This window comes from Nomascus leucogenys, chromosome 1a (genome assembly GCF_006542625.1).
Source record: "Nomascus leucogenys isolate Asia chromosome 1a, Asia_NLE_v1, whole genome shotgun sequence".
Lineage (NCBI taxonomy): Eukaryota > Metazoa > Chordata > Mammalia > Primates > Hylobatidae > Nomascus > Nomascus leucogenys.
The window spans coordinates 17,121,611-17,146,231 of NC_044381.1; the positions used below are offsets into that span (position 1 = coordinate 17,121,611).

Below are 24,621 nucleotides of genomic sequence, written 5' to 3' on the forward strand. Positions count from 1 at the left end.
GAACACATTCATGTTTCCAAACAAGGGAAACTCTACTTCTAGAATCTCATTACTTCTGGACTTTTTCTAACTGGCTATACACATTAGCTTGGTTTGCAGCAAGTAACAAACATTTGTTCTAAGCCTGGTTCATTTGCTGATGTGACCTGCCGACAGCTATGTAATTCACTCATGAGGGCTATTTGACCTTTTATCCAACATTAAATTAAACAGACTAAACATTGCTGTTGTACAAGATGAGTTCTAGTAACTCAACTTAGTGTAACTTTTCAAAGTTGCTGAAATAAAAATGTGTATTTATTTTCACAAAACTACATGTAGTCTATGCACACCGCAAAAGCCAGAGTTTCTATAATGTTTTGTTGGGATATTAAAAATCTTTTCCCATCCTTTTTGAATGTAATCATTTGGTAATGGGGCAACAGCACAATACAGAGAACGCTGAGAGGACCAAAACGTTTGCAAACAAACTTTCATTATTCTAGTTCAATCTTTCACAAACATACTGTACAGAGTCTTATGTGGTATAAAACAAAGGAAAACATCTCTGTCTGTTCAATTTAACACAACACCAAAATAAAGCAATTAAGACTTTGGGGAATTCAAAGTACAAGAAAACAAAAACGGTTATTACTAATTCCTCAGCTTTTTACCATAAACACTTGTCATTTAACATAGTGTTTGATATAGTTTCTTTTGTACTGCAAATACTTTTGGTCTTTCCTCCCTGTAGAACAAATGAAGAATTAAAATGGACCCCATAGCATCCTCTGAAGGAGGTGAAAAGATAAAGCTCCTAGACATAGCTAGCTTATCTTTAAGAATCTATTGTTTCTGAAATTTTCACAAATAAAAATACTGAATCCCCAACTAATGATGCTTATTTTGGGAAACAATAAATACTGTGAGGTACAATAAATCCTACAGGAATAACAATAACAACAGAAACATATTAACAGTTTCCTTTGGCAAATTTAACGGAAGTGAATGCTGATGTGAACATAGAAAAAATAATTACAAAAACATGAAAAATGGAAACGACATAAAAGTTAAAACAAAGGGATATTTCTAACTTTTAGACTGATGAGAGAAATGTCTGAGGCCATTAAATGCAAAAAAGAAATACATTCTCTTTAAATTATTGTGTACTGTTTGACAAAATATTCCTTGTTTATCTCTTCTTTTCCCCTCCACTTAAAAAAAAGGAAAAAAAAAAGACAACAAAACAGCCTGCAGTGCACACCCTAATGGTTTTGGCTGCAGACTGAACTTGAGTAAATATCATCATTTAGTCAGTATGTTGTGGTAGCTGAGGCTGCCGATGTGGTTAACCAGCTCAGGCAACATGTGTAAACATCGGAAACAAAACAAAACAAAAAAGGTTTGGAGAATAGTCTCTCCCCTCTTTCTCACTCTCAATTGCTTGGTTTCAGGCTTGCTTTCATTTCTCTCTGACAAATCGTGTGGGGAAACACAAAACACTAAACACTGAGAGATCCTACTTTAAAACCCCTTTCTTCTGGCTTTTCAGAAAGGAGTGTTGCTCGATTCAAGTTTAGCACGTGTTTTCAAATCTTCCAAGTACTGCTGCTGTTAAATGCCTTTTGATTTTGTCTACCAAACAGGCCTGAATTATAGTACGGCTGCAGAATTTGCAAGAAATTAGACAGCCATACAACAGACCGACCCAGTTCAGAGGATTTCTTTTTAAAGGATAAGGGTTAGGGCCTTGGAAATGAGTGTTCAACTCTTTTACTGTATTCATCTTTGTTCCGTAGTGGGTAATTTGGGCTTTTGTATCCTGAAATATTATCCTGCCTCTGAAGAATAAATGCCTTGGCTGTTTCACACCACATAATTTTGTTTTCCTTTTATGTAACTTAACGTATAAGCAAGAAGGATGCAATGTTGATTCTAATAACATTCGGCACTTGAAAGAATCACCAAGTGTTTTTTTAAAAAGCGGTTTTCTGGTGGCCAACAAATTGGCCTGTGGTTATGTTGAGTGACTAATTGTATTTTCTTTTCTGGAAACTTGTGCAAAGTTGGCAGTTTTGTGTTAACACTAATACTTTGTTTGGCATTTGTGCCCTATACTGACCAGACCATTTTTATACAAGTGAATTTTTTTTAAAAAAGACACTTACTGAAGTATGGCAATAGTTTAAGGATAAAAAAGAAGCATGGTTATTACACATCCCCTTGTAGTGTATGAAAAAAAGTGCATGACGGGATTTATGTACTAGTACAGGACATTTTAAAAAATCAGATCTGTGCTGTAAAGCATGCCAGCACCTCTTTATCACTATATCTAACAGGTAGTAAAAACAAGACCATGTTTTTTTTTTTTAAATGTGCATTAATGCTAACATAAATGAATAGAGCTAGCCAGCAAACTATCTTTTCCTGCATATCTAACAGCTGGATGTAACTGTAAAAATTAAACAAAAAAGTTAAACAACCATCAATACAATTGTTTTACATCAATGGCCCCTCAAGGCTAAATATTTACAGGTGAATCTGCCATGCTTTAATTGAAGATTCTTTCAAAACCTTAAAGTTCACAAAAGACAACTATAAGAAGTTCCTTTTTGTTTCTTTTTTCTTTTTTTTCCCTTTTATTTTTGCAGGCAACAGTCATGGGTACAACAAATTGTCTCTTTGGGGAAGACCAAGAATTATTCTGTCAAAACTAGGGCTAGTTGCACACTGTGTGTGTATGTGCATGTGTGTGTGTGTGTGTGTGTGTTTAAAGGGGTACTCTGTTTTCACCCTTAAATCAAAGATCCCACTCCTTTCCAAAAACTATAAAGGGAAGTGAAAAAAATTCAAAAGCACCTAGTGTTTATCTTGTTTATCTCAAGGAAATACGTGTGTGTATATGTAGCCACAGAGCATACATAAATGCACACACACACACACACACACACACACAGACACACACCCCAAGGACATAAGCGCACACTGACTATGGCAGTTCAAACACGTAGGCCATCTGGTGAGAGCTGGCATTTGTAGTGTCCATTCTGAGACTAATCTACTGAAGTGAAGGGAATGTTTTTATGGAGATTAGGGTTCTGACTGTGCCGATTTCGGCTTCGTACAGAGGAAAACATCATATTGCAACCTGGGACTTTGCACTTGTGCATTTCTCTCAAATGCACAGTTTTGTAGTGCACTCTCAGGGTCCCCTTGTTGCTGTACATTTTGTGGCAAATGTTGCACATGATCCCACCATTGCTCCCAGACAAGCTGCTGAACATAAGAGATCCCGAAACTTCAGCCCCTAGGCTGCCAGGGAGGGCAGGGGCCTCAGCCTTGTGTGCCGACTCCCCACTGTCACTCGCCCCGTCAATGTCATCGAGAAGAATCCCCTCATCGCTGCCTGCGTCGGATTCTCTGGAGGAATGGATGCTGCTGCTGGACTGGAGGCTGGAGGTGGTGCTCAAGTCAAGGGCCATGTAGTCCTCCGCCATGCCTCTCCCATACCCGTTCAGGTGGGAGTCTTCAGTCCCTGCGGGAGAGGAGGCGTCTTCCCTGACATCGAGCCCCATGGGGTGCTGGGCACCATAGATCTTCACCAAAAATTCATCGCGGAGGTCCTTGCTAAGGGAGGGCTGCGACGAGTCCAGGCCCATGTCATCGAGTTCTTTGGTCAACAGTTTACGATGTAGGTTTATGTTGGCACTGTGTCTAGGAAAACAAGAGGGAAGGGGGGTAGGTGGATAGGGGGTGGGGAGGGGTGAGAAAAAGGAGAGCATTTTAAAATGGATTCAGCTTTCACTAGGTATCAAATAAGCACATTCACTGCTAATTACACCATTATAAAAGCAAGCATTCCCCTATATCCTCAGGATCTGGGAGTTAGTGGTGGTGGTGGGAGGTGCAATCAGGGGAACTTTCCATTAACATAATTTTTATGAGAGAGTAGAATCTGTCAATCGTAGGATGAATGCAAACCCACGCACCTTTTTCTCAATGATTACTCTTAGTTTTACTATGTAGCAGCATCAGCTGCAGAGAATTTCATGGCAGAGATTTTAGAATATATATTAAATAGGATAAAAGAAAAGAAACTTTCTGCTTGTCTAAATGGAATAGTCTAAATTTACCTAAAAACAAGAAAAAATAAACATCTTTTCTATACAGCACACACTGTATTTTGAGGTATAGAAAAAAATCATTTTTTAAAAAAGTAGTCTAGATAATTTAGATATAACTTCAAAAAATAATGAAATCTTCCATCTCTACCCTCCACATACCAAGTTTTAAGGAAAAACAATAGCTTAACAGATTAAGCAATTTGAAATAGGGTTACAGACTGTCTTTTAACAACACGAATGCCTTTTCTCAGAATGATTTGGGAATCCCAGTTAAATCTAATAATAAAATACATTTACTTTTTAGAAGTATGTGCATTTTAGTGTCCAAAATATTTTCATCGAGTAATTCTACTTTAAAATTTAATTATTTAAGACAAAAACCGAAAAACAGAAGCTTTTTAAAAAAATAAAACCCATCCACCTTTTTAAAAAAAAGTCACACTGAACAACAGAAAAAAAACCCAGAGGTACAAAAATTAAAACACAGTAAGTACAAAAAAAAAAATCAAGCACAACAATAACATAGGGTTCCTTTATTTTAACAACTGGAACCCATACTTCTTAGACAAGCAAAACTTTTATTCTACTCACTGAGTGCTTTGCTTGTATGTGTATATATATATATAAAGACAGGATTTGTCCCAGAGAATCCATAGGGACATCATGATTTACAAAGTCTGATATGTTATCATCTATCTGGAAACACTGTCTTTGTATTTATATCCCCCATTATTTTTTAAGTGCCCTTGGACACATACCTCTCTCCACCTGCAAAGGCTCACATGTTCAACAGTACCTAAATTGAAGGTTACCCTTCCAAAAAATAAACTAACATATCTACAGATAAATAAAAGCTTCTCAATACTGATAGAAGCTCTACAGCTTGGAGAAGTAATTGTGATAAAAGAAATGACCTAAATGGCTGATATAAAGTTCAACAGACCTCCCGATTATACTTAAAAGTATGGAAGACCAAAATGTGTCATTCCATTTGGTGACAAACACGGGTGATATTTCCTAGAGATGGTTGAGAGGTATGTGCCTCAGAGACAAGAAAGGTGGGGAAGACTTCTCCACCTTTCTACACAAGACAATATACAGCACTCTGGGTTTTAAGGGGCAGAGGGCAGCAGCCCTCTCCAACTGCACTTAGGAAGGCTGAGCTTACCTTGTGACAATAAGATCAGCTTTCTAATCTTTTGCTAAATCGATCACAAAAGAAAGCAAGAATAAGAGACAGACAGAGAGAGAAAAAGAGAGAGAGAGAGAGAGAAAACAAATTCACATTCTAGACATCTGGTTTTGAAAAACTTAAACAATAAAATAGGGATTTAAAACGTTCTGATCACAAAATTATTTTCTGTCATAAGCGATCACCCCATACGCTGTCTTGATGATTTTCAGATCAGCTGTATAATCCAAAAATCATAAATCAAATTAACACAAACCAAATTCACAGCATCATCATCCACAAATGAGTTCTAAACAGATGCATGCAGTGTGTGGGTATGTGAATGATAAACAGAAGTTGTCCCCACGGTCCCTGCTCTGACACAGTAATTCCCCGTTTCCTTGGTGTCAGATGGCAGATGACTCCAAGTGCAGGCTGCTAAGCAAAGTGCAGGAAATGCCTACTGTGAGGTCTTTACTCTGACATGTGGGTACAACACCACCAGAGTTATTACAAGAATGTGGAAGTAGAGTTACACTATGCGCTATTATTCTATTGATAAAACAATCTGCCAACTATGAGCAGCTCATGAAATCCTACCCGTTTATTATTTTTAACACCCTCCCCCTTTCACGAGCACACATTTTGCGATGACTGTAATCTAGAACTCTGTTGCTTCTCACACATCTGCAGTTACCTAGGTTCACTGCTGAGAAAACAGCAGCCAGATACACAGCAGTTGCATCAAGACACACTGAATAAGGAAGAATAAATTAACATTGAGAAAAGGACACACTGATCACCCAGATGGACACATCTTCCCTAAGATGACTTGTGAAATTACACATCTCCACCAATGTTACCAGGAAGAGATTTTCTCTTCATTTCTCACTTACAGCAGTAGAAATCTGTAATCTAATTAGACGATGTACCAGCCCTCAATATCTGTCAACCAAACGATGTGCAGAAATGTGTAGACCAGCTCTGGCACTCTGTTCAACAGTGTCCCTTTTCCGCTGTCAGCAGTACTGTTGGCCTCTGCTAATATAATTACATTGACTTTCATTCAATTAAGTGCCATCCCTCGCTTAAAAAAAAAAAGCTACTTTATCAATTGATTCAGGTGTAATGCAATAATAAAGATGAACTCATGGCAGTGCATTAGCTCTGCTCTTCATAACTTCAGTACACGGGTTCATTCATGGTAGTCGATTTCCATTATGCAACCACAGTTCAAGAGAATTGATTCTTTTATGTTCAATTCCTAATCTATTTCATTTTTGTTTAATAATACTCCTAAATGCCATATGCAAAACACTTGAAGTGGAGATGGGAAGGATGGACTGAGGAAAGTCTGCTGTTCACTCTCATGATAGTGGGCTTGAAGATTTTCTCACAAACTCACACAGTATTCCTAAGGTGGAAGGAAGGAAAGCATGAGAAGGAAAGCAGACTAAAATTCTTTAGAGGGTACCGATCCTGCCCAAGAGGTTAGGGTTCAGTCTCCAAAGAAGGGACAAAAGACAGCACTTGATTTTAACAAAGACCTATTGTTGGACTCTTGAATCAGTCAATCCAGACCATTAGCTGTCATAAAATACTGTCCTCATGAGATACAAAGACCTAGGGTTAATAGCAATTTGAGGATTATTACAAGTTTATCTGGATCAGCAAAACTGAAGAGGTGAAAAGAGAAGATGGGAGAGACACAGAAAGAACTGTCACCTACTGATAATCAGATGTCGAGAGAAGACCCTAAAATGGGAGGAAGGCCAGAGAGTGCTGGAAACAGGAGGGGGACTCCCTGGCAGAGGAAGCCATACTCAGTTGCACGTAACAATTGGAACAAAGAATCCAACAAGGAACCAATTTTGAGCTCTCCGGCGATAGAGATGGTTTTTCTAGAAACAGATTTAGTGTCCTGAATATTTACCTCTAGGAAAGAGGGAAGAATACTCATTTACAAAAATCTAGACTGTATTAGAACTTCTTACATTCTATAAGAACATAAACCGTAGAAAGGTTGTTTCTACTTGCTTTGATTTGGAAGGCAAGAAAGATATACGGAAGGAAGTTCCTCTTACAGAAAAAAAGTGACTGGAATGCAGAGAGAAAATGAGTTCATAGGTAGAAGGGGTAAAGATTTGGTCTTAATTAGTGCAGTGGTAATCATTAAGGCAGTGGTCCTAACCTTGGCCCCACATGTTCACTTTCAAGAACATAACTAAATCTTATTCAGTCTTATGTGTCCTGCACGTAAAGTAGAATACTTTGCACAGAGGAGGTACTTAAAGGTACACTGGTTTCCCTTCCATCAATAATATGCATGAGTCTTCAAGAAGTATTTCCCAAAATACACTGTAGAAGGGAAGAAAGCAATGATCCCAAGGTAAGACTCATGTAACAGAATATCCAAGGAAAGGTGGTGGCGACACAACAAACGGTGATTCTGACGCTATTAATACCCTAGTGTGTTATAAGGGAATGCCACAAAATTAGGGGTTGAAAAAGACCTGTAACTTGGGCTATGCTTGGAATTACAAATGCTTCCTTTAAACCTCTGTACTCTTTCTATACTGTGAATTTACCAAAAGCTTTTTAAAGACCAATATCACCCTTAAAAGCAAGAAGTTACAAAACCCTGGACTGAGGGGAGGGTGCTGCAGAACCAAACTTCTTTCTTCTTTGAAATGCTGAGTGGAAGTACTCTAACTGGACTAAAGTGGACTACCAGTCTTTTTCTGTTCCTTTGATGAAAACTTTACCATGCAACCACAGAAGACATGAAATTCATCAAACGTAGTCAAGTAAGTGCAAATGCCCTTTAGAGAGAAAGCAAGTCTTGCCTTGGACTGCTCTTTTCCCATCACATTAAGTTAGATTTAATGTGATGTCTGGCCCATAAAACTTAAAACTAAAAACAAAAACACTATCTAAAGAAAGTGTTTTGAGGTTTTAAACTTGGCTTTAAGATACAGGGAAGACACGAAAAAGAAAAAAAAAAACAAGTTGCATAACCAAATTAGAAAGTAAGACTGTGGCAGTCAGAGACTGAATAATGAACCAATGAAGTGTCTTAATTCTTAATCAGATTTGAGCCATTCTGAACTTAGTAAATTGAAACAAAATACTTGATAATTAATTAGAATGCCTCAAGTGAAAGATAATTGAGGCCCCACTTTGGGTTAGTTTTTGCCTTTATTTTCCACCTCAACTCTGCCGTTCAACACACACATTCGCAAATTCTCAAATGATATTGTGCAGAATGATCATAATAACACATACATAACAATAACATATACATACCATATGCATGCCTATTTGTCTGTATGTATGTGTGTACATATATGTATATGGGGAGAATGAGAGAGAGAGAGATAAATTTATATCCAGTCTGGGTAAGTCTAGATGCTAGGGTTAAGTATATTGTAGGACTACTGAGTCAACAATACTTTTGAGTAGAAATGTAAACCTGCTATCAAAATCCACAGAAATGAAAAATTAAAACTTCTGCCTCTCATTAGTCCTTTTCTTATCGGGATTGCTACAATACTATCTATTACACTTACCTCAACATTTTTGTATTATCATTTATTAACGATAGGATGCTTATGGCTCTGTGCACAAAATGATACTTTTGACACCATACCTTTCTGTAAAATTAGTAGTTGTTCTACAGGTTGTTATTTAAAGATTCTGTCCAAAAGATCTGAAAACCATCCCCTAGCTCAGGAAGAAAATTCAATGTGAAATTCTAGTGGGTAACACTCAAAAAGCCCCAAATGTAAGGAAGTACATATTAAATGCAAGAAACAAAATCTAAGCAAATTCTTGCAAATTAAAAGTATGAAACTCAGTCATTTCAACCCCTTTCAATATAAAACAAATCATCCATACTAGTCACGCAGACAGTTTCCTCTACATTCAAATTATTCACTTGAAGATAAGCTCCCACCAAACTCTTCAGGGCTTTAGCTAATTTACTGCACAGATACGGCACGTCTGTTGTAATAACAGGTAGGATGTATTGGGGTCGACCATTTATCAGAATTAGACTTCTTTTCTCAATTCACAGTGAATTATGCTGCCTACACGACTCCCCTCTCTCAGAGCCTGCCATCCCCGTATGGCCCCTAATGTGGCAGGCAGACAAAATTGACAGTCTCATCTTGTCAACAAGGGGCGATTCTCCTGAGAAGCCATTTAACTTTGCAGGGGAAGCAATGTATTAATGTGCTTGTCCTAGGAATGTTAATCATCTTCAAGCTTCCGATCTAACTTTGACGTGAACGAAATCACCAAATTTGTTTACTAAATGAATCGTAATATGCTAATAAGAAAGCATGACATATATGGAAAAGCCAAACAGATGGTTTGTTTACTCCACTTTGCAACTTTATAAATGTTGTAACTCTGAAGACGTTAGTGAGAATTATTGGTTTGTTGGCAGAGGCAAACATGTCTTTCGCATACTAAATCTGGCACTACAGTTAGAAAACAATTTGTCATTGCTGTGGAATGCATAAAAAATGTTAATGTAGTGATGGCATTTGGGAAGGCAGATTGGTAGATGGAAAATGTGTATGCTGGATGCACAGGTTAAATGTAGAATTGATATCCAGCAGCCCCGTTCCCTAAACATTTTGCTTTTGAGTTGTATCTGAGACATCGAGGCTTCTCAAGGGTGCTGATTATTCAATAGGTACCTGTTGCGCTGTAATGTGAGATGAGTGTTACACTGTGAACAGGATTATGTTTTCACAGCATTTGGAAGTGTTCTCAATCAGGCAGCTCATATGGTGCTCAGTTTACTACTATTGTTGGGTAAGAAAAAGCAAAGCCATGAGCCCTAGCATCTTTTAAGGACTTACTGAGAATAAATCTGAGCTTTAATTTTGAGTTTTATATTTACGCTGGACAAATTAACCCTCAAGCTTTCCATTCCTTGTTATATGTAGTCTTACTTACATAAAGATTTTAGAAGATACATCTCCAAAATAATAGGAGCTAATTTTTACAGGCATGTGTCACCATGCCCAGCTTTTTTGTTGTTGTTGTCAGTATAGATGGGTTTTTACTATGTTGGCCAGGCTGGTCTTGAACTCCTGGCCTCCAGCAATCTGCCTCCTTCAGCCTCCCAAAGTGCTGGAATTACAGGTGTGAGCCACCATGCCCAGCCTAAAATGGTTAATTTATGATCTTCTTAAAAGATAACATTCAGGATGCATGAGTTCCCCAAGGGAGGTGACACTATTTTGTAGGACAATCAATATTATTATTTAGCTATGGCTTTACCTAGAATTCTGTGTTGAAAATGAAACTAATAAAGACACCTGAACAAAAAGAGTGAGGATAATCTAATTTACAACTTTGATTAAATGTCAAAACTACCAGCCAAAACATGAAAACTTCATTTAGCCAACCAGCAATGCATGTATGCTACTAAACGTTTTAATATTTAGAAACAGATGATTTTTGTGAAGTTCTTTTTACTTTTTATTTGCACAGGCAGAGTCTGAAATGCAGGATTTTGTATTAAAGAAGTACTTATTCCCTCTGATGTTATTAACCACTCCCAACATCCCAGTCATACAGATAAATGTTGAGACTACCACTAATCTTGTGGGATTTCCTGGTGTATCACCATATGGCACTGAACTTTTTACCCAAGAAATGAGAGAGCAAAGTGATCTAAAGAAACCACTGAGTTCATCTTGCTGCCCAAGGATCACTTTGAAGCAAGAAGCATTAGCAACTGTTCCAGCCTGGTGCTTATATCTCATTTGAAACATCTCATTCCTGACCAACAAAGAAAATTTCAATAAAGTACTTTTACTGATTTAACAACAGTGAGCCCCTGGGATTGTCAAAGTGCTAAGCCTTTTCCAAGGAGAGAAGAAATCAGCAGCTCAAATATAATTAACCTTCCATTCTCAATGCAAACTGCCACACATAGGAGCTCTGCAGTCTATTAGTGAAGTTATAATGGCCAACAGGCAGAAGCAAAATTGGTCAAAAAGTTGGCTGCTGCTGTCATATTTTTGGAATTATGATTAATGGCACTAATAATGTGGATGATTACTGATATGTGTATCTCCAGCAGTTTATCATATTGCTTTGGCTGCCTACATCCACAATAAACAGGATGCTATCATTTACCTCTTTATTGAAGGCAATCCTTCTCTTGAAGGAGCATATTCTAATTACTTCGTAATGTTTTATGTCTTAAACATTTTGCAGCTCTGGACCTTGCCAACTGCTTCGTGTCTACCATTGATTAATTAGTGAATGTTTAATCAAAATTTAGAAACTAATGTAGTCATTTATGAGCACATTGCAGTGCCAAAGTAGTTAGGCTTTGCTCCCAAGTTTGGAGACTGTTGGGTTCAAAATCAAATCCCAGTCACGCATGAGGATCCAAGAATTTCACCTTGGGTGCTCTGAGGTTGCCAATTCCATCTCCGCTGATGAATGGAAGGTAATCTAACTACAGGGTAAACAGCATCTTTACCTACCCTCTCTTCACTGGATTTCCCTTTCCTCTTTCCTCAGTTCCCTAATCAACCGAGCACCACTGTTAGCTGTTGCTGAGAACAAGAAAGTCCTCGTGAATACCCATCATGAGAATATAGTTTTGAAGTGGTTAAACAAGTGAAAAATAATTTGCTGGGACAAATACATAAGTTTTTTTTAATGTGGATTTTTTATGGTACTGTCATACAACCATTCACCGTTGAAGTTAAGTGTTTTTTTAATACCATTACTGAACTGCTGAAATGGATGCTAATATAGCTTGGAGTGCTAATGTCAAGTCCTGGTAATAAAAAAGACAGACTGCTGAATGAAATAATTTCAAGTAAAAAATAGAACAAAAGTGCTCTCTCTCTTGCTCTCCACTTTTATTGAATTGGGACTGACTGAGCCAATTGCTTTAGAAGTCTGTAAAACACAATTACGAGTGAGCGAACTGACCCACCAGTGCCCCCTCAGTGACAGAGCAGACTAAAAAGGCAGCAGAGTTAGAGCGGCTCCCCTCTGCTGCCCATCAGACCTACAGGGCTTCCAGCTGCAGGTCTGTTGTTCTTGGTGCCCAAATGGGTCTTGTTTTACTTATGAAATCTTATTTCCCATCAATGTGATAAAGTTACTTCATACATCACTTTCCAAGATGTAGATGTCTATTCTGGCAATTAAGAATGATCTGTCTTTTGATATTCTTATTTATGTGGATGTTTATGTATAAACACACATATACATTACATGGATGAATTTAGATTAGAACATTAGCACAATTTTTGAATGGCTGGTAATAATTCAGATTGATACATGCAATAGCAATACTGAGGCACCGCTTACATATATTCTGTTAGAAACACTTGTCTTTTTTTTTTTTCTTTCCTAAGTCAAAATTAGAGCAAGCAACAAAAAGAATTAAACTAGAAGTGGGTAACATTTTCCCCCCTAGTTAATAAAAGAAGTAATAAACTCTATAAAGTACCAGAGTTAGGATCACTAACACTTTAGGCATAACAGCTTTTTACCAGGAATTTACAACTCCTGTTTTAATTCAAGCAGCTTGCACTAGGACATAAAATCTAGGTATATTTTTAAAGTGTAGTTTTATGTGAAACAACTGAAGAAAAATTGTCCTTTCCTAAAAAGTATTCTTTCTTCCTCGGTCTTAGCTTGCCTGTCTCTCCCTCACACACGTATCTTGGCATTCAAGAATCAAAGGTACCAAATCCCTCTTTTATGACATTGCAATTTTTTAGCAAGGACAAGCTTCTTTCCAACTCTGCCACATTCATTTATTTGAAGCTTGTGGGAGTCTTATGGCAAGCACATTATTTCTGAGAAGGCTTTAAAAAAAGAAAAAAAAATGCTTCATGGCTAAACCTTCACTATGAAATCTAGGCAAAGAAGATATCCCTTCCTCTTAGTACAACCACGAATGATCACTTACAACAAAAGAGTTGATAGCAGCCTTTCAGCTAAGACAAAACTGAGCTTACCGAGTTACAGAAGTGAATGTTAACGTACATGTACAGTCTTACCACCCTCTTCTGGGTAGAAAACGGCCCATGTTTTTTAAAAAGAAAAGATGGGCTACAAAAATGAGCATCTCAAATAAATGGTTAAACATAAGAAAGATTCACACCAATAAAGTCTGTGAGAAGGTCAGATAGATTCTGAGGGAGGTGGAAATCAGGAAGACCCTTTCAAAGTGGTCTCATCATGAAAAATACCACCGGTGCACTCAATATGTGCATTCTGCTCAGATATTTTGGCCTGAATTTTCAAGATAATGCTGGCAAGAACAGTAGATTGTTCCTTTATAAGGAAGGTAAAAATAAGAGTTATATAGAAGCATTATATTTGTGCAACAGACGTTATAATGCCACAAGAGACTTAATGTTAACTCTCATCAATAGAAATTTGTAAAAATCTCTTTGCATCATGAAAAGGAAATCATTTGTCAGCCATGAAGCTTTGTGGTCTATTTGGTACACAGTTCTGAAGATGGTGGAAATGACTGGTGTGGTTCTTGTAGTGGAGGAGTGAAAGGTCAGCAGAGGCTTAAACGAGCTTGTCTTGCATCCAGCTGGGCCAGCAGGAGGTCATTAGGAAGATCCAAGGCTCACTTTAGGCTTGACAGAGTCTCTCCCCATGATACAAGGAGACCGTTTTGCTCCTTGCTCTTCTCCCAGTATCTAAAAAGAACCCCAGGGACAGGAATGACACTGAAGTTTATCTTACTACCAAAGTTTTGCTTGAGGAAGGCACAACTAGCAATTACTCAGGAGGGGGATTTATTTTGTGTGTTTGCTTCTGATGGAAAGTAATGGAAGATAAGTACAAAAGGTCTATTGATCTGGCTCTATTGTGAAACCAAATAGAGTAGCAGGGCAAAAAAAAAAAAAACTCTTCCTTAACATTTAGAAGTCAGAGGACCTGCACAACTTCACATTATAAGAGAATTTTAGAAATGGAGACTTGTAGTTTGATTGGCAATGAAATGAAACCTGCACAACTTCACATTATAAGAGAATTTTAGAAATGGAGACTTGTAGTTTGGCAATAAAATGAAACAGCTAATGCTTTAAAATGTTCTCCTCTTTTACTTGGAGGGGATTACCACATCGTATTTGACAGCTAATTATATTAGGGCAAATATACTAATAGTTATCTTGAATTGGTGCTAAGTGACTCATTTCTTAGAGGTATTGCCTGGTGAAATCATGTGTATTTACTGAAAAGCCCTCCCTAGAATAAGTTCTGCATAAGTTTCCAAACATAGAGAATGATGGAAAAAATGGATGTTGCTATGCTGAGAAGGTGGTAACAGGAGGCAGGTAACATGTTTTCACATCTTCACCTCTGTTGTTAATGTATGCAGTGGCTCATCAGAGGTAGCTCATGTTAATTTATTCCTGCACACCTGTACAGGGCTGGAAGTCAGGTAATCAGACAAGCTAAAACTATACATTTCTGCTTTTTAGCTACAGCTACCCAGAGGCCTATAGAGGAACAAATTTAGTTCTGGAGACATCAGCAGGTTTTAATAAATCAAATACACATGTCTTCCTCCATAGGAATAGAGAAGTTTCCACATTTAGATGTGGACTGATTAAACTAGCAGTCAAATGGAAGGTTCATACTTGACACCAATGGTTGCCTCATATTTATTTATAAATCACCCTCAGCAAATATAATTTGGTCTTTAAATTTATTCATATGGCTAAAACATCTTTCTACAACTTGAAGATCAAACATATATGCTTACCTTTCAGATAAAATTTAAGACAAACCTTGACAACTACTGGCCACTACTCTGAGAAGAAGAAAGGAACAAAGATAGTAAAACTCATGTAGGATGAAAAAGAGACAATGACTTCTCACTATACAGATCATCTAGTTTCTGAGTACGAAGTCTTCATTTTAGATGGAATTTTAGAACTGCCAATCATTAAGACAAATACAAATAGATTTTAACATATGAGCAAATGATAAGGAATATTAGGAAAGAGAACAGAGGGTATTTGTTATTTTTCTTCCTGAATAAAAACCAAATGCAGCTTATAAATAGGCTTCCCTTCAAAATGGGTGACCTATGCCACTCAGCTCCTGGGGATCAAAAATCACGTCAGAGTATGAGAAATGATGAAAGGTAAATTACACCCAGCTAATTCTGACTATCATGCTCTCTTCAAGAGAATCTCCTGTATGAAGACAGCAGGTTCCAGGCCAGTTAGAATTTCCTCTTCCTAGGAAAGATTTCATATGTATACTTCATAATGGAGGGGCAGCCTCCTGTTCCTTAACAGAACAGCACCTCAGCAGCAGACAGATCAAGGGATAAACAAGAAGGAGGAAAGGGTCTTTAGAGACTTTCAAAATCTAACACTACACCTTGTTATCAGGATATACTTGAAGACTTTAGCAGTCACCTTAGAGCAGCAGTCCCCAACCTTTTTGGCACCAGGGACCAGTTTCATGGAAGACAATTTTTCCACAGATGTGAGTGGGGGGTATAGTTTTGGGATGATTCAATGATTCCGGCACGTTACATTTATCATTAGATTCTCATAAGGAGTAGGCAACCTAGATCACTCACATCCACATTTCACAATAGGGTTTGCACTCCTGTGAGAATCTAATGCTACCACTGACAGGAGGTGGAGCTCAGGCAGTAATGCTCACCCGCCCACCACTCACCTCTTGCTGTGCAGCCTGGTTCCTAACAGGCCATGGACCAGTGCTAGTATGCAGCCCCAGGGTTGGGCACCCCTGCTTTAGAGCATCAGAGTTCTTCACAGAGAAAATTATTTACATTTCACTTCTATCACTCAGAATAAAAATTATTCTAACAGCTACCTAGTAACAAAGATGAATCAGACTTTGTGTATATTAGCTTGCTCTTTGTCGTGTGGAATGGTCCTCTTGGCTTCTGAATTTGTTAAACACACACTCATTTACAACTATACAGAAAAGAATAGCTTTGACACTGTTGCTTGGAATCTTCAGCCCTAACAAATCTTGCTTGTGTCTCTCCCCTTCCTCTGTGTCACTTTACACAAAGAGCATTCCTGCTTTTGAAAAATCTTCAACTTGATCTTATAAAAATCTAGAAGGACCATAAACAAAGGAAATTTTTGCTAATTAACTGCCAAACCTAAAACACAATATTTAACATCTTTCTACTTCCCATCTTACTAACATGCCTATCTGGAGACCAAAAATGCAACTACCTCATGTATAACCACTTTGGAAGAAGCCCAGGCAGACCTGTGTAAAACTCCTCCAAGGTGTTCGAATCATCAAGAAGTCTGCTTTTATAAGCAGAAGGAAGAGGGCAATTCTGTTAGCTTTATGACAGGAATCCTAGAAACCCTATAGCCCTGCACACTTCAGCCCCCACTCAAAATCCCCTCTAATGCTTTATTTGCACAAGGAAGACATTGTGGAGTCAAGGATGGATGAAACTGAGACTCTGGGGAGAGGAAAAAAATGGGCCTGAGGACAGCAGGATTAAAGACAAAGGAGGGTTTCTGTTTGAGAAGGTCTGTTGGCTCAAGAAAAAGGTAAGAAAACTTGTCTTAGCTTCACAGCAAATTAAAAGGGAAAAAATAGGGAGACAAAGTTCCTGGGGTTCTCGTGACTAACAAAGTAAAAGTGAAGAGACGGGAGAAGGTAAGTCTAAGAGACAGATCAGAGATGTAATCCAAGGGGCTTTGTAAATAACGAGATTAAATCACAGGTTGACATTCATTGACAAAATGACAATAAAAGGCTAAAACAGGAATACGATTATGTTTCACAGTTCACTCTGCTAAGATGCAGGAAGAGGCAGGAACCCCAATGGCATCACTGGTTATTTGGTGTAGCTAAACTCATAACATTATATTAATTCAAGTCATAGACTCAACCAAGATGAACACTTTTCTTAAGAAAATAAAATGTCAAAATTAAAGTATCAGAACTTGTGTGTTTCTAACCTAAGATCAAAAGAGTTGTATATTGTTAAAAAGCAAAATTTCAAGTGAGAATAAAAAAAGTTTTTATTCTACAATTTTTGCAATTTGCTTTTTCATTTATCTTATGTGACAAAGCTCCAAAATGAAAAAGACTGGGCCTACTGTGATTTCAGCCAAATGAAATGTATCAACTGTCTTCTGAAGCTTGCTATCTTCTGTGTGACTGAACACCCCGGGAGCACATCTGTACTCTTCTTCCCACCTAGAATATCCTCGTCATCCTAGATGCGAGTCTAAACGTATATATGGCTAGTCACTCACCAAAATCCTGATACCTACAATAAAAATGAAGACTGAAATACTTTCCTGCTATCAATAAATGTTTTTCCTCAGACAAACCAATAAGCAGTATCTCAACAGTGCCTCCCTATGTGTTAAGACATAAATATGTGAGCACTTGCGTTTTCTAGAAATTTTACATAAATGAAGGCTTCAAACATTGGGTGTGTAGCCTTTTGGTCTCACAGCTATTTATTCCAGTGCTATGACTTGCAATATTTTCAGCAAACCAACTAAAATTGTGATAGGAATTCATGCAATTAAGCTTAAATTTTGGCTTGTCTTCAAACACTCCATTTCCATAAATATTTTATGCAGGTTTTCATGAGTCTTTTATTTTTATTTAAAAAAATGCAATGCATTAACCTCATTATTAGTAGTGTACTATCTCAAATTTAAAAGAATGAATATTACTCACAACTTGGGGGAGGTTGGGTACAGTATTTTATTATTCAAAATATAGCTATCTTATCTGATGCATTCTGGGACTGTCAATGATAACTTGAAACTGAAATAACGTTGTGACTATAAACCATGTTTACAGAACAAAGTAAATGGGGGTGGGAAAGTCATTAAAAAAATGGTTTCTCCTCAAAGCATGTTTTGGGTTGTATAAGAAAGTTACTTATTTTTCTTAAATATTTTGCTTTTCAAAGATTGGCCCCCTTTTATTTCAGTAGAAAGGAAAAAAATATTCTTCTTTATTTTAAAAAGGATTGATCTCCAAATATGAAGACAAAACAGAATATTCCAGAGACAGGACACTACTTTTCAGTGGTACTTTTAATGTTACTTTGCCAAGGAACTCTACGCAATTGACAAGCACTAGAATTACTGCTTCCTAGTGGTGGCTCTGTAGAAACTTTCTAGTTAATTTTAATGTGTTTCTTCCATTGATTTCCACCATGTTATAAAATTTTCTCTAAAATATTTTTAAAAGACAATGTAGAATCGAAAACCGCATCTGATATAATGGGAAGAACTAACTGGTGTGTGACCCCAGTTGGGCTGGTGGTGTATTATGTAAATGATCTGCTCACAAGCTTATCTGAACAAATGCAGGATAACCGCACTATCCTGCCACTGACCACCTTGACACATTCCATTTATATTGCATTTTCTTGAGGATTAATAAAGAACCTTGTAGGTTTAGGACCATCTGCTTCTGCTTAAGCCCAACTGTTTCGGAGCTGCAACTACATAGCAAGAGTGTGATGTCATCTGAAGGCTGGACGTAATATATTTGTGCTGATCCTCAAAGTATATGCATGCCTCCCCTTCTGTGCATAATCCCCATGGTAGACTATAGTTTAGAGATGTGCTCAAAGACATTAGGAAGTTAAGATAAAGAAACCCACATGACCATACCTTTTTCCCACATCAACAATTACATCTGTCCCATTTCCTTCTGATATTTCCACAATTCTTAAAGAATTCAAGGACACACTAAATACTCATGTAAGGAATGATAACATTACTGGTTATACCTACGGAGATGCAGGCTGTCTCGATGTCCTGGACCTATGGTTCTTTCCATCCGTAAATTTCTGTTTCTATATTGGATAAATATGTGTGTATGAAGATAATATATTGATTTAATTAAAAAGCCACATGGCAAAGCAGAAATATAAATAAATATATACATAACAGAAGCTGCGGCTTCTAAGTGAAGGTTCACGGGGAAGCAGGGAACCGTGTACATAGCTAACTTATTCACACCTAGATGCATGAAAACACATACACACACGTATACACAGAGCACAGAGAAAAATGGCGTGCATTACAGGTAAGATGGCACATGATTCTGCATGCTAAATCATCACAAGCACCAACTGCAACAATCCTTCATGAGCATGGCAGCCTAGTTATCACGTGATCACTGTGGACAATCTTTACAGTGCATCAAAAACATCTAAGTTGGATTTCTTTTAGTGTGAAGTCCAACATGACTGAAAACTGGCACCCTCCACCCCCAGCAGGAGCAGCCAATGGAGATTTACTGACCTGTCTCGGCTTCGGCGAGAGGGGAATGCAGCATTGCAACCAGCCACTGTGCAGACATGCATCTCTTTCAAGTGAACGTTCCTGTAGTGAAGTTTCACACTGTAGGAGCTTTTGAAACTCTTCTTGCACACATAACATATTTTGGGGTCTGGGCTAGAACACAGGTCACCTTCTGGGGAGAACTTTTGAGGGCTGCCATAATTCAGAGAGGATGTAAAGCTCTCATGCAAGGCGGCCATGCTGGCACCCCCACCGTTGTATAGTCCATACTGGCTCATGTAAAACATGTCGTAAGTGGGGTCTGTAAATTCTTCCTTCACCTTGATGACGTCCTGGTGAGAAGGCTCACTGTGGTTCTCATCAGGCCTCTCGCTATTCATCAGGACTTTTTCACTCACTTCGCTGTGAATGTGCTCGTCCCCTTCCATGGATTCGTCGCCCAGTTTGGGCTCCGAAGACTCAGACTCGTTCTCATAGTCCCGCTCAGGCTCTTGGTCTTCAGAAGTCATGCTGTCGGCCCTCCTTATTTCAGTCCTTGAAATGCACCGGGTCCTGTTATGCTTAGAAAAGTCCTTCACAGACATGCCTGGGCTCATCTCCTCTTGGGAGTGACAATGATTGTCATGGCTCATGTCATTGACCACAGCTCCACCATCATTGGGGTCATCATCTTCATCATCAAACTCATCGGCGGTATCAATAATTTCCTTCTCAATCTTCACAGGCATGCTTGACTTCCTGGGCTTTTTCTTGGGTGCCAGGTCAGCAATGGGCTCATGGGTGGCCATCATCACTGCTGGCACTACTGGCTCAGAGGGTGGCGGGGGGTGCTGCTCTATGGTACCACTGGTTGGAATGATGGGACTGGTTGGGAGGGAGGTTGGAGGACTCACCATTTCCCCCGGAGTGAGTAAACTTCTGTAAAATGGAGGAACTGGTTGTACAGTCTTTAGCCCAGAAAATACCAGCTGGCTAGGGAGAGGATTTTGCAAGACAGGGTCTAGAGGGGGAGTGGTAAAACCCATTGGGGGCCGGCCAGGGCTTGTGAGTGCCAGATTTGATTTTGTACTTGCTATGACAGGGGTGGCAGCTCCTGAGGTGGCCCGAATTAAATCTTTATCTCGGTTATTCCTTAGCATAGGCATGTGAAGGCGAGGATTGGGGTTTGCACTGTGGCGATTACGACTTCGGAGAGAGCTAAAGACCATGTTGCAACCTTCAATGGTGCATCGATGTTTGATCTTCAGGTGAACAGCATTGTAATGAATTTTGAGAGTACCTTTGTCATAGAATGTCTTCCCACATGCATTACAGAACACTCTTCCTTTCCTAGAGGCTGACCCCATCCTTCTCATCCGATGAATCCGGAAAGAGCTTTTTGGGTGTTCAGTTTTGGTTAGATCACTGACTGGCGCAGAATTCTGAATGGGAGAGACACAGGCTGGCTCGGTTTTGGGCTCCACATTAGTAATGCTGGTCAGGGCATTTCTGTTGGGTGTTTGATCATTCTTATAAGGTGTGGGAGAAACTTCAGATTCGCTGCTCTCATTATATTCATTCTGAGTTGAAAGGCTAGGTTCCCGCAGCCTCAACCCTGGTTGCTCTAACAGTAGCCCATTTGGAGGCAACCCTAGCAGTGGCGCTGAAACAGGGTTTATGTACTGGAATGGAAGCAGAAATGCAAGGCTGTTTGGGATGTTTTCGAAGTGATGAATGCTGGAAGGATTGCTGTTCTCTAAGTGAGCAAGGAGGCTGGGACTCCTGGTGCGATTATTGCTCTCAATGAAAGTCCTTATATCTGAGTCTGTCTTTGAAGATGGTACAGCCACGGCCTGCCCTTCTTTCTCCTGAATTGCCATCAGCTCCACAATGGATTTGGTTTCTCCAAACCGCAGAAACTGCTGAAGGGTGATGATTTCCTCTTCTCGAGACATGATGGCCCAGCGGTCCAGCACCTTGCCAGCAGCATCCTAGAGGCCACATCAAAGAAACAACAAAGACAAACACAAAAACTTATTGATTGTGCATAATTATTCAATGCAACTGAAGGTGCTCTGTGTGCTCATAAAACACTGAGAGCAAGAGCAGAAAACAACATGCAAGCACTGTTAATAAAAGTCAACCCACAAAGCAAACTTTTCTGCCATGCAAATGTAGTAATTAGAGTCACAGTTAGAGAAACAGATTGAGTTTAATAATGTCAAAACAAACAAAATGTAGACCACTGGGGCTCTGTGATCTAAAATGCCTTCAGTACTGCTTTTTTAACAACAATGATCTATATACTATGCAACTATTTAGCATATATTAGTATAAGATGTGAACTCTTGCTGTGAAATCCAATATAAATGAAAAAAATGGTACCTTAGTCCTTATTAAATAGTGATACTATAGGAAGGAATTAAGTACTTTTTGTGAAATTTACTTCTTCAACATAAGCAGACATGACACTGGATTCAATGATGAAAATCCCTTTAAATAGGAGTTATGTGAATTTCTGAATCAAAAAGATGAATAAAGTAGCACTACCCCTCATACCTTGTTACAAAACTGTATCTTTTTTTTTTTTGAATGGCTATATTTTAGTATCATTTAATAGCAGGCAATTTCATAAGGAAGAGTAAGAAAAACATCACTCATAAAAGGTAATTGTACTTTTCCTGAAAATTGGTTGTAATCCTATGATTCAAAGTTTGAGTTAGACTTAATGTATTTGACTTTTTATGATCTTGTTATAAATGACAGTCATAGATATTTAAAAAGTAAACATGTGATGGATTTAGATAGAATAAATGTGTAAAAAGTTGTCTCTCAGCATCCTCCTCTGATAGCAAAGGGAGTCCACAGAGAATACACATCAGTAATCACCAGACTATGTGTTGTTAAATATACATTAAAAAGCATTTCACACTTTCATTTTTGCTAGTAACTATGAGATTTGCCTGGAGGTAGGACTTTAAAATCCTACAATGTAATGTCAGGCGATCCATTTCAGCATGGATTGAGAGAAATCTATTCAAACACTTAAATAATGACTCCATCACTTTCTAGGGCACCATTTCTTCCCATTGGGACAGCACACTTTGTATCCCTCTGTGAGTGGCACCTGCCCTAACCCTGACCATGAATTTAAGAAAGCATAGAATCTTCTTAAAAACAAAATGACAAGATACTTATTAATTACAAAGAGAAAATCATAACATTATTGTGGAAAAACCTAACAGACCCTATCTTAAAAGGGTGATCGAAGTTACCACCATGAGTAGAAATCACGCCATCATGTTCTGCTCGTTAGGACACACTAAGAAGGGCACAACATCACTTTTGTGGTATTCTTCTAATGATATGGTTTGGCTGTGTCCCCACCCAAATCTCATCTTGAACTGCAGCTCCCATAATCCCCAAACGTCATGGGAGGGGGCCAGTGGAAGTTAGTTGAATCATGGGGGTGAGTCTTTCCCGTACTGTTCTTATGACAGTGAATAAGTCTCATGAGATCTGATGGTTTTATAAAGGAGAGTTCCCCTGCGCATGCTCTTGCCTGCTGCTATGTAAGATGTGACTTTGCTCCTCCTTTGCCTTCTGCCATGATTGTGGGGCCTCCCCAGCCATGTGGAATTATGAGTCCATTAAAACTCTTTCCTTTATAAATTACCCAGTCTCGGGTATGTCTTTATTGTACATAAGAATGGACAAACACATTGTAAAAATTTTACAACCTCAACTCAATCATCAGAAATCATCAGGCAAACCAAAATTGAGGGGCTAAATTCTACAAAACAGTAGATAGTACTCTTCTAAGTGTAAAGTTCAGGAAAGATTTATTAAAAATAAAGAATGGTTCCAGATTAGAGGGGACTAATAAAACATAATTGTGTGATCCTAGACCAGAAAAAAGACATTAGTGGGAAAATTAGCAACATTTGAATAAAGTCTCTAGATGAGTTAGTAGCAGTATACACATCTGAATTTTCTGGTTTCAGCCACTGTGCTTTATGAAGGATGTAACACTAGGGGAAGCATGATGAGAGGGATAAGGGATCTGTACTGTTTTGCAAGGGAAAAGTCTCTCCTCAACCTGTGGACGTAAAATTCTCTGAAACACTGTCCTATGGTCTGAATCATCACAGCTAGTTTGATTAAATGGGTATTTGTCATTTACTTGAATTACTTTTTTAAAAAAGCTCTGATAGTTATGTGCCCCCCTTTGTAAGACTCACTCCTAGCATCCTACCATTTTACATCAAGAATATGTGTAAGTACGTGCATGTGGGTGTCCATTCCTATGAAAACTGTCAAACGCAGATGTCCCTCCTTCATCATGTAGATAGAATTGGCCTTCAGATCAAATACTCTCATACAACTATCTGCTCAGAACAGTCATATAAGGGTGCAGGTACATGGCAACCCCAGATGATCCTGAAGTCCGGCCATCGCCATTTTGAAAACCTCACTCATAGCAGTTGGTATCATTCACATCCCGCTTTTGGAACAGGGGTAACATGGAAGAATGTTGGTTCTATAGGTAAACAGAGAAATAAGTTGTGACTTTAAATAGATTATCTCATTTGACCCCTATCATAACTTCCAGAGCTCAGAGAACAGATGAGAAATCAGGGGAGAAGAAAGCTAAGATAGGTTGTTAAGGCTGCCAAGATACTAACTGAAGGCCCAGGAGTTGAACACAAAAATTCTGACTGTAAGTTCAGAGTGTGTCCACAGTACTCAGTGGCTGTCATTCCATGATGCCATTTCCCAGGTAAGCCCACTGAGTTTGTGGTAGTAAAGAGCAGGACTTCTGAGGAAGTCTTTCTCTAGAGTGCTATAATGTCCTCTTCTATACCATCTTTCTTTTACCATCAAATCTACTCTCGAGCATTCTTTTACAGAGGCTTTCACTATGGATTAATTTCTCAGGCTGAGCCCCAATCTGAGCAATGTACAGTCATATCTTCCCCAGGTTCTTCCAAGGTAGCCTGTACCTAAATCTACATGTCAATGAGGTACTTATACAACTGGCAGCCTCTGG

The 24,621-nt window shown here is 38.6% G+C and overlaps 1 protein-coding gene across 2 annotated transcripts in view; it reads right to left on the reverse strand.

Annotated features, from left to right (window-relative positions):
- Nucleotides 1–458: 458 nt before the first annotated feature.
- BNC2 (basonuclin 2) overlaps nucleotides 459–24,621 on the reverse strand; it is a 456,158-nt gene continuing 431,995 nt past the window's right edge. For both annotated transcript variants that reach the window (XM_003260408.2, XM_030817343.1), the window contains 2 exons: nucleotides 19,593–21,562; nucleotides 459–3,693 (listed from right to left, as the gene is read on the reverse strand). In XM_003260408.2, coding sequence (XP_003260456.1) covers nucleotides 3,033–3,693; nucleotides 19,593–21,562 — 2,631 coding nt within the window. In that variant the 3' untranslated portion in view covers nucleotides 459–3,032. The remainder of the gene's footprint in view (nucleotides 3,694–19,592; nucleotides 21,563–24,621) is intronic.